The 10,989-nt window shown below is 40.6% G+C and overlaps 1 protein-coding gene across 1 annotated transcript in view; it reads right to left on the bottom strand.

The window, feature by feature from the left end:
* Positions 1-1,483: 1,483 nt before the first annotated feature.
* The window catches only part of mtss1 (MTSS I-BAR domain containing 1), a 63,066-nt gene continuing 53,560 nt past the window's right edge, over positions 1,484-10,989 (bottom strand). The window contains exons 11-13 of the mRNA XM_042406121.1: positions 9,207-9,338; positions 8,108-8,258; positions 1,484-5,408 (exon numbers count right to left, since the gene is read on the bottom strand). Coding sequence (XP_042262055.1) covers positions 4,300-5,408; positions 8,108-8,258; positions 9,207-9,338 — 1,392 coding nt within the window. The 3' untranslated portion in view covers positions 1,484-4,299. The remainder of the gene's footprint in view (positions 5,409-8,107; positions 8,259-9,206; positions 9,339-10,989) is intronic.

The following is a 10,989-nucleotide window of genomic DNA, read 5'->3' as shown; positions in this document are numbered from 1 at the left end:
AGTATGCAACTGGAAACTTGAAGCCTCCAGTGCACAAACACTGAGAATGAACTTTTCAGTAATAGATTCCAAAATTTTCAATATGGGAGGAGGAGTAGATGCAAGTTTAAGCAGTTTTAATTTGATATTTGAGGGTTTTTTTTGGAAAAGTCATCTCAGACACAAACTATCTTTCAAAGCAGAGTATTTTATATGTCTTAAAACATGTCTGAAGGGGATTTTTAAGAGATTTGCAGAGGTTTCTTGACGTGACCAGCAGATGGCAGCGTTACAGCACAGACGCAGAGGACAAATAGTCTTTGGGATAAAGCTTAAGTTAGGAAGAGATGTAGATTTAGGGAAACATTGTGCTTCCTCGTCAATACTGAAGACCAACTTTTCAATATTAATTTTTCCCTCCTAAAAAGGTCAATAAAAGACATAAATTCATCCCAGTAAACACTGAATACACGACCGCTCCAGCTGCGTAGTGAAAGTACACGACACAAAAAAAAGAGCACCAGCAGAATCAATTAATCAATCAATTATTATTATTATTATTATTATTATTATTGATCCCACAGAGAACATCAAAAGATGAAGAAAAAAAAACATTTCTACATTCTGTTGGTTCATGTCGGTCGTACGTCCGTTTAGTCCTTTCGCTCGCTTGTCGACAGTCAGACATCCAATCAGGTTTCAGATCCTCAAACATCAGGAAGTTCACTGGGTTTCCTCCTTTAAAGCTTTTCTACAAAAATATGACGAGTGACAACCGACGTCGGCGTCAGATCTGATCACATCACCTGATCAATAAATCAACAAAAATACAATCAGAATATGTGTACATACATTTTTTTATATATAGATTTAGATCTCTCCCAGGAATAGAAGCACTAATATATACAGACTCAGGGCGGCTGTGGGCTTATTGGGTCCAATCAATCAATCAATCAATCAATCAGATGAATACCAGACGCTCTCAGACTGATGAGGAGGCAACGTTTCTGTCTCGTTACAAATATAAACACTTAAATCAGCTGCAGCGGCACAAAAAAACCTAAAATACACAGAGAAGTGTGTCTGAGAACAGAGCGAGACCAGCTGACCAGACACCGGACTGCATTTCCCAGCATGCAGCTGGACTCTCCTGGGCTGTAGCCAGGATTTGAGAAAAAACTGAGGTCATGAAAGACTCAAGACTCCCCCACCAGAACCCCCAAATACTGAACACACCTCTGACGAGCCTCCAACCAAACTGTAAAAGAAATGTGACATTTAATATTTACTTATGGAATATTTGTGAAATAAGTCATATTTTAAGATATTTAGTCTAAAAATATATCATTCTGCCTTTAAAAAAAAAAAAGCCCACCCACTGAATATGAGTGATTGTAGGATGTAAACTCTGAAGATGATTGAGAGGAAACACATCAGCAACAATTTTCACAATATATTGATTGTTGACGTCATTTTTTTTAAGCAAAAAAGCCAAAAATCTTGCTTCTCAAAATGTGATTTTATGAGTCTTCTACAACAGTGCACTGAATATCTTTGGGTTTTGAACAAGACATGTGAAGACGACACTTTGGGTTCTGGGAAATTATGATGGACACTGTTCACTACAGACCAAAATGATTAAACAAAACAATAATCAACAATAAAAAAAAAAAAACTTGATACTTGCATCTCTAGTAAACTTCTCCTCACGTCATTAAATCCTTCAAATTCCCCCAAAATATTAACAGGAAATGACCTCAGTGACGTCAGCGGTAGCTACGGCCCTGCATCCCAGCGCGCTTCGACAGCGACGCTCGGCAGGCAACTTTTAGAGGCAACACGTCTTTTTCAGCATCGACATAAAAACAGACAGCAGTCAAGTTTATGGTCAACAGCTGGTTGATATGACCTTTGACCCTTTCTTAGCATCAGAACTTTCTTGATACTGCTCTGCAGTACCGCTGGGGTTCATAGTTATGTTATCAAACCCTCGTCCGTCTGAATCTCTGCTCCGACCCACGTCTGCGTTTGGCTTATTAACAACTTTTGAAATAACACAAGTCAAAAAAATGACATTAAAGAAAAAAGTCAAGTTTCACCAGATGGATTTGATATTTACAATTAAAGACGACCTGAAAGTTTTGTGCATGAACCCTGATATTCAGACTGAACTGTCATTTCTAACCTGGTGTTAATGTTTTCTGTTTGGGAGAACTGAAGCTCTGGTATCTGTTGCTTTAGGAGCAGTTTACTTAATATTTGTCATGTCAATTAAAGACCAGTGTGCAAAATAGGGGGGTCTCAGGGGATCTTGGATCCCTTAATTAACACAGAACACCCTAAAAACTTAAGAATTGAGGTACCTGTTTCATATTAATCTATATTGTTACGTTTATTTTCATGTTGAAAGGTGACAAGCAGAGCAGAAAATGTTGCAGCTGATACATATCTGTGCTGCAGCTGTTGGCGTGGATATAATACTGGAAGGTCAAGTGTTACATGTCAGGTCTGTAATTGACTTAGAAATGAAGCAGTGCGCTGTGGTGGTGTGATGTGGGTTTGTGCATTTCTTAGCTTGTTTTAAAATATTTACATTTCTTATTTTTTAACAGCATATAGGACGGATAACTGTGTGATGTCGGTTAATTGGAACGTGTAGCTGCTGCAGGCGCACTGCGTGCAACCTTGCTGTTATTTTTCTGGTTCTGGCTCAGGAGATTACGTCCTCATGTCTAATCCTGTGTACAAAGCTTTGATTGGCCTGGTTGTTGTTGTTTTTTTCCTAAAAAGGGGGAAACAGTCATCAATTAGTTACAACACATTTTCAGAAATGTGGGCAGTGATTCAGAGGTCTGGAAGCAGGGATTGTATGTGTGCTCTCTGTTGATTAATAAAAGAACGATATTGGACTGGATGAAGGGGATTAATTAGATTTACATGATAACAAATCCAAATGTTTCAGCAACATGGATCCACAATAGAGCCAGCTATTGGAACCCGACCAAACTCTGTAGATAAATAAAAGATAAATAAACGCTGACTGAATGCACGCAGTACTCTGAAGGAGGCCGTTAGCAGGTAAATTAGCAGAATTGGAAGATTTCCAGTTAAGTGTGTTGATCGAAACACTCAAACAAAAGCAAAAATTCTAGCAGTGTCTTTATTAAACATATTAGATCCTGCGTCTATAGAAACAGAAAGACATCAAAGTTCTTTTAATGTGAACCTTTATAGTTCTGCTCCTCATAGCCCGCTATGTTATCAGCAAAAATGTGGTCCACAGTCGCCGATCTGCTTCTCCAACATCAATGTTGCCTCTAAAAGTTGCCAACAAATTATTCTGAATATTAACCAGCTGATTATTTACACCGCCCAAAAATAACATTTCTAATCCTTTTCCGCAAGTAGTGACCTTCAGCTGCACCATTTGGCATCCCAAAGGTGGAAACAGTTAAAAATTTGTCAGTTAAAATTTCTGTATGTGGGGAGAGGAAGTGAGCGACCTTTGAGGACGTGAAATTCAGCAAATCACAACCTCCTCGGCTGCTCCCAAAGCGTTTCTTTTTTTTTGTTTTGTTTTGTTCTAACATATTTACAATCTACAGATCCAGTCGATGTTTTGTTCCAGAGTCATGACCTTCAGGTTCTGTGTTTGACTCTTTGAGATGATCCGAGACCGAACCGAACACCGCCACTCGCCGTTCAGATACACCGTACCCGCTACTGACCCACAGCCAGCAAATGAAAACATCAACACGCCATGGTTCAACCATGTGACACAGTGGAGCTATTGAACTAGTTAATAAACCCCACCCCCACCCGCCTGGGAGTCTAGGCGAAAAAAGGCAAATCAAACACACCCAGAACTCAAGAGGATCTGAGACGCTAAGAGCTTCCTGTCTGGCTAATTAACAAGCCACATAACAATCGTCTGACCAGGAAGTGAGTACTAACTAAAACAATCAACAGTTCCATAGTTAAGACTGGGTCAAACAAAAACTTTTATCCACATTCATAATGCAAACACTAACCAAACAAAAAAAAAAAGGCAAAAGATGGTCGCTGCAGCAACAGGAAATGACAACAAAATCAACAGAGAAAAAAACAGAGATCTAAACGACAGAACTTAAAATAAAACAAGACACACGTAGAGTTCCAGCGATTAATCAGCGTGTTCGTCAAGTCCGCCATCTGTACTGAACAGGAAGTCTACGTGTTTGATTTCGCTTTGTGCCGACACGCTCTGTCGCCACTTTTAGGTGCACGAAACCATTTAAACATAACAGTTAACCAGCAGGGAAGCAAAACAATCGTTCAGCTTCATTTGTGATTGGCCGGAGGGGGCAGCTGAGGGGCGGAGCGATCGTTGGTCAGGGTCCTTTTGAGTTTTACCCCTCTGATGAGGTTCAGCATGTTTCCTCCTCCGTCCTGGGTCAGCTGCTCCGGGTTCTGGTCCTGGATGGAGGGCGGAGGAGCCTGGGGCTGGTAGTGAGCGCTGTGGCCCAGACCGGAGGGCTCTCCCTGGGCGGCGGAGGCCTGATGCTGCTGCTGCTGCTGCTGGAGGAACAGCTTCTGCTTCTGCAGGTGGTCTTGCTGCTGATACAGATCCTGTTGATGCTGCAGCTGCTGCGGTTGCTGAAGCGGTAACTGTTGATATTGAAACTGTTGCTGCTGCTGATGAAACTGTTGCTGCTGCTGCTGATGATGAAACTGTTGCTGCTGATATTGCTGCTGCTGCTGGATCTGAAGTTGCTGGTTGTGCTGCTGCAGTTGACCGCTTTGCTGCTGATGATTTAACTGTTGGTTGATCTGTTGCTGTTGTTGCTGTTGTTGCTGTAGGTACTGTCTCTGTTGATGCTGTTTGGCGTTGCTGCCCTCCGGCGGCAGGGAGGGTACGGTGGGTACAGGCACCGGGATGGGCATCTGACCCGGGACCAGCTGGTAGTACGGGGAGGAAGAAGAAGAGGAGGAAGGAGGCAGAGCGCTGAGGCTCTGCGTGGAGGTGCAGAGTTTACTGTGGCCTAAACCTCCCGCTCCTCCAGCAGAGGGCACTGTGAAAACATTCTCATCGCTGCCGCCGTTTCCCGCGATGGCTTTGAGGGGGATCTGCGGGGTGCAGATGGGGATGGGGACCCCCCCGCTGATCGTACCCCTGCGATACGCCGGCTTGGACGACGGTTTGCGTCTGATGGTTGCCGTGTGAGACTGCAGCTGGCGTACGGATCCGCCGATCAGCTCCGGCTCCGCCAACAGGCTGACGGTGGAGGCGGGGCGCTGGGACTGAGCAAACTTCCTGTACTGGAAACTGAGATCGGAGTTCCTCGGGATGGTCGAGGACTTGTCGAAGTCTGATTGGCTGTTGCCGTGGGAGAGGTGATGTAAAGAGATGGAGTCGGCGTCTCCGTGGAGAGAGATGGACTCGTAGTCAACTGGAGAGAGAGAGAGAGAGAGAGAGAGAGAGAGAGAGAGAGAGAGACTATTAGTTGTTGCTCTGCAGTCGGCTGCACTTTTATTTTCTTTCTGGATTATCTCCATGACATTTGATAAAATGTTTTTATCTCCTCATCTGACACACAGATGACAGAACAGCAGGAACATATAATCACATCAGTGACTCACTGGTCCTGTGTGTTTGTGTATGAATGAAAAATTAAGGGATGCATCATGGTGGAAACTCTTCTCCTCCAATAAAAAAACAGGCAACACAGCAACCCAATTACTTTTAATTCACACGCAAAACCAAGCATCCTGTTCTCAATAATGAATTTAAAACCAAAGCACGTCACTTACACATGGTAATGACGTAAAACTTTATATGAGGTTTAAACACAGACACATAGGATGAGGAAGTAAATCATGGAGAACACACACGATGTACTGTAGGGTTTGTCTCTAACTGTGTATTTTGGTTCCAAAAACTTTCATCTGGAGGAAAAAGTCTGTTAAAGTCTGTTTGTCTCCTAAAGGAAGCATCATTATTTACAGACTCTTCATGTTGACAGAAATACAAGTCAGCAGCCAACAAAACAGCTCAGCTGACAAAAGGATGATTCATATAGTTAAAGAGGTGAAGTTAGTTTTAGTGCCAAAACAACTGATTAGCCAATTAGCAAATTATCACTTGAGAGTATATTTCCAAAACAAAATTTTACATAAAAATTAACAGATTTGTAACAATATATTACACATTCCAGGACTGAAAAAGGAGTGGGAAGAAGAAAAATCTCAAAGTAATAACAGAAATAGTATCATAGATGGTCCGCTTGACATTAATAATCTTTCAAGTCATCTAAGAAGCAAAACTGTAAAACATTTGTTGGTTCCAGCTTCTCAAATATAAAAAATTTGCTGCTTTTCTGTTTTGTATCATTGTAATTTAAAACTCTGAGTAATAACCAATCAGAAGACGTCATCTTGGACTCTGAGAAGTTGCAACAGGCATTTTCATAATTTTCTGACATTTTATAGATCAATAATTAACCAATCAAAAGGTAATTGACAGATTCATCTATGAAATAAATGACAGTTTTATCTCCTCAGGTCTTCAGCATCCAAAAGAGGCCACTCTGATTTAAATTACTGCAACTAACCATTATTTTAATTATTGATTCATCTGTTGATTATTTTCTCAATTAATTGATTACTCCTCTTGTCTATGAAATGTCCTGAACAGTTTATAAACCCAGTTTACTATCATAGATGATTAAATAAACCAGAAAATATTCACATTTAAGAAACTGGAACAAGAGAGTTTTAGTATTTTTGTCTTAAAAAGATCATTTAATTGATTGATCATCAAAATAGTTGGCATTATTTTTATCGATCGACTAATCAATCAACAAATGTTGCAGCTCTAATTTAAACTATTTTTGTGTTTTGTTTAATCATAGTTTGTACTTTGAAATCTTTTTTTTTTTTACTGTCATTGACAAACACACTAAACATTCAGGTAGCAGGCTTCTCATTGTTGTCAAATGTCAGATTACAAATAAACAAAACATTGCCTGCAGCAGATTATATCAGCTGTAGTAACGAATGTCAATTTACACAACAAGCAAAATGAAAGTTGACTGTTATCTGGTTAACGTCCTGCCTGCATACTGGTGTGTTATTTCATCTTATGCTGCTTCATTTTCAGGTTGCAGCTAAAGGTTGTGTTTTATTCAATTATGAATATTCTCAATTACTAATTAGAGTGAACTGATACTCAGCTGAACCTAAACACATTTGATAAATGGATGCTGATTTGATAACATGCAATCGAACCTGAATATTAGCTGGGAGACGAGCAGGCGAGCAGGCAGACAGACAGACAGACAGGCAGACAGGCAGACAGGCAGACAGACAGACAGACAGACAGACAGGCAGACAGGCAGACAGACAGACAGGCAGACAGGCAGACAGACAGACAGAGACCTACCATAGAGGGGAGGATCTCTCTTTACAGCTGGAAGAGAAGGAAGGAAGTTTAACCAAGAAAACACAAAACTATTGAGACCCAGAGAGGAACTAGTACACCAGCAACAGAAGAAATACAGAGAAACTAGTAAATAACTGAGATGACAGACAACAAGTCAACACAAACATACAGCTGAGAAGGTCGGAAAGACAGTCAACCAACCAGCCGAGAGACAAACCGTTGCCCCATCGGTTTATATTTGAATCACAGATTGTTCCTTTAATGCTTCAGAGGGTGCAAAATCAGTAACCTCTCTTATTGTTTTATAACTGGATGCAGCAGGAAAAGCACATGGTCAGTCATCAGTTTAAAGACTATTTGTGGGTCAAAACTTGTAAAAACATAACACAAGAGGCCTCGTGGAAGAACCACTCGCACAAACAGATTTGTTCTTAAGAGGCATGTACGAGTGATTTCAGAAAATTTGGTGTATTCATCAATTTTCTCTCAGATGCAAACGAAATTTATGAGTTGTCCAGACCTGTCGTACGAGTCCTGAACAGACTTAGACTCATAATGTGTTAATCTGAATGACTTTGGAGTTTAAATACGATACCGAAATAAACTAAGTAATGCACAATTAATATTTTGGTTCACTATATTGTCATTATCAAGGTTTCTTAGTTGAGTCTTATTCACGGTGCTTTATGGTCGTGTCTCTCTACTCACTGTGTGTGTGTATGGTGTCCTCGGAGCAGGACGGGGTGGTGGTCTGGGTGCTGTAGCCGCTGGAACAGTGCAGAGAGTCCCTGCTGCTCCTCGGGGCGTCCGAATTCAACACACCCAACGTCAACGCCAACTGATCACGGGCCGAGCAAGACTGAGAGAGAGAGAGTGAGAGACGTTATAGGTTATAAAGTTTACTGTATTAAAGTTTCATTTACTGTTTTCCAAATAATATGCTAGATGTTCATATAGATATATGGAGAGAAAAGGAGAGGAAACAAAAAGAGGATTCAACTAGATCTAAATTGTTCGAGTTATTACAAAGTTTTTAATAACTTTTGTTCAGCACAGTGTGATAAGTCATGTATTAAAGTTTGAAGCCGATACCATTAACGCCCTAGGAGGAGACAGCGTTTATTCAAGGTCCAAAATTGGCACAAAGTCGTACTTTGATGAGCACACTGCGGACTTCCTGTTGGATTTAGGTCAGGGGTGTCAGTGTATGATTTGTAGGTCTTGATGAGACTAATAACTGAGTTTTGGTTCGACCTCTACGACATTCCTATAGGCCGTGGCGGCTGTTTCAGATACATAGGTGGCGCTCTCAAGCACATTTTGGCACTTTGGGGGTTAATCTGATGTGCGTGCCAAATTTGGTGAGTTTTTGAGCATGTTTAGGGGGTCAAATTTAGGGTTTAAGTGGCGTAATAATAAAGAAAGAATAATAAGAAAGAAACAAACAAATTAAATACAATAGAGTCTTCGCCCTTATGGCTCAGGCCCTAATAAGAGGAAACGAGACAAGAGGAGAGGAGAGGAAGCGTTCTCCTCTGGTCTCCTGCTGCCCTCTGGTGGCTGCTGCAGATTTCTGATCAGCTGTATGAACTCAGTCTTCAGATGTGTTTGGTGAACTTTGAAACCTTTTTCACTTCAGTAAGTCCGAAATAGATTTTTCTAGTTTTACACATAAGCACGGAGAGAAAAGCTCAAGCAGAACCCTGAGATACTTTTATTTGCTTTTTAAATTTCTTAATGTTTAGTTAATCACAGTAATGCTGCCACTGTGTGTGTGTGTGTGTGTGTGTGTGTGTGTATTTGTTACCTTCCCAGATGCAGACATGGCGCGGGCTCTCTCTCCATGGTGTGTGTAGACATTGTGTGGGGGGGCCAACAGCCCGTTTTCCGCTCCTCCGCTCATCCCAGAAGCGAGCTGATTGGTGGAGCCAACCGCATCCTGTCATAAATAAACCGAGTCGGAGTCAATTAATCCGCACATCGTGTGAGTTAAACGACAATATCATTAATACACAAAGAGCAATCCCATTGAGCCATCATAGAAGTCTCTCATCACACATCAATTATAAAGATTATTCTTCTGTTTGCAGGTACAAACAGGATGTCAGCACATTATTAGATAAAAGCCTCTAACACACATCTATTTCCCTGTCAGCAGAAATAATAAGTTTAATGAAAAAGTTATTTTTGCAAATGATTTTTCTTGAGAAACCTGCGGAGGTCGCTGTACTGACTGACTCCTACAACGCCTGCTGGCCTGTCGTCATCAACACATTCAGCTTGTACTCTGTGGTCTTTAAAGCTTATCTAAGTAATTCAGTTGAAGTGAAAATGTTCTTCATCAGGTAAAAAAAAAAGGCTCTGTTAGCTTGGTTAACCTTGGCTCTTAGTTTCCAAGCTAACCAGCTGTTTCATAGAAACAGATGTGTCTGTCGTAGGAGCCGTTTTCCTCACGGTGACGACTGCTGAAGACAGATAACCGACTGTAACCGAAGAGTTTGGATCCAAAGTTCAAATGCTTTTAAAGGCTTCAGCTGGCGTTACTGTAGACCAAAACTAACAATGTGAACAATGCATCAGTCCGTCTTTCAAGGCTTTTTAACTTCCCTACCCCGTCTGTCTCAGCCTGAAGCACATCGGTTCCTTCTGAAGATGCAAATCTTTAAAAAAGGTCCATTGATTTCCTAAAACAGCTGGTTCACTGAAGTGTTTTATAACTTTTTTGGACAACAATTGAGCTGAATAACATAAATCAGGCTTTGGATACACTAACAACAGTTGGATCGATTCATTGTTGGTTTTGGTTTTTTCATGAAAGTTGTCGACAAGAAGAAAAACATAAAATGTCAGCAGAGTTGTCTTTTAAAATCCTGGACTGACATCACATTAATTCAATGTTGGTTATAAATGATCATCTTGCTTATTAAACTTTGGAAATAAACTCTTCAATTTAAAAAAAAAAACAACACACAAACCTGATGTATTTCCATCATCACTTAACAGGCAAAGAAAACTCACAGGACCACTGACGAGACACCACTGACAGTAATATTAACACCATTATAAAAGGGGCATTACACCAAATTTTCCATAACAGAGAAGGTGTCTTGGTAACAGAAGAGAGATATTTGACGAGGTATCTGACAGTGGGACGAAGGCTGGTTGAGGTTTGCAGGGTGGGACGAGATGATCACATAATGAAAACATGCTGATAACTGTACACTGAACGTTTTTAGAGCTGAGACGATTAGTCTATTGATCAAGTGACAGAAAGCTAATCAGTAACGGTTTTGATCACTGATTTATGATTTAAGTCATTGAATTCTTTTGGTTCTGGCTTCTCATGTGTGGGTTTGCTGCTTTTCTTTGTTTTATATTGTAAACTGAATGTCTTTTAGACTGTTGGTCAGACAAAACTAGCACATTTAAGATTAATGTTGATGGGCATTTTTTACTAGTTTCTGACACGAATAATCAAGAGAGTAAAGAACTGAAAGTGCTGAGTATTACACTGTGATTTTTAAATATTTATTTAAGTGGAAATTGACAGGAAATGGCTGACTGAATTGCTTCAGCTACTACTTTACTTC

The sequence above is a fragment of the Thunnus maccoyii genome, chromosome 3, assembly GCF_910596095.1.
Source record: "Thunnus maccoyii chromosome 3, fThuMac1.1, whole genome shotgun sequence".
NCBI classification, from domain to species: Eukaryota; Metazoa; Chordata; class Actinopteri; order Scombriformes; family Scombridae; genus Thunnus; species Thunnus maccoyii.
The sequence above is the reverse complement of the archived record's forward strand: the minus strand, read 5'-3'. Positions and strand labels throughout refer to the sequence as shown.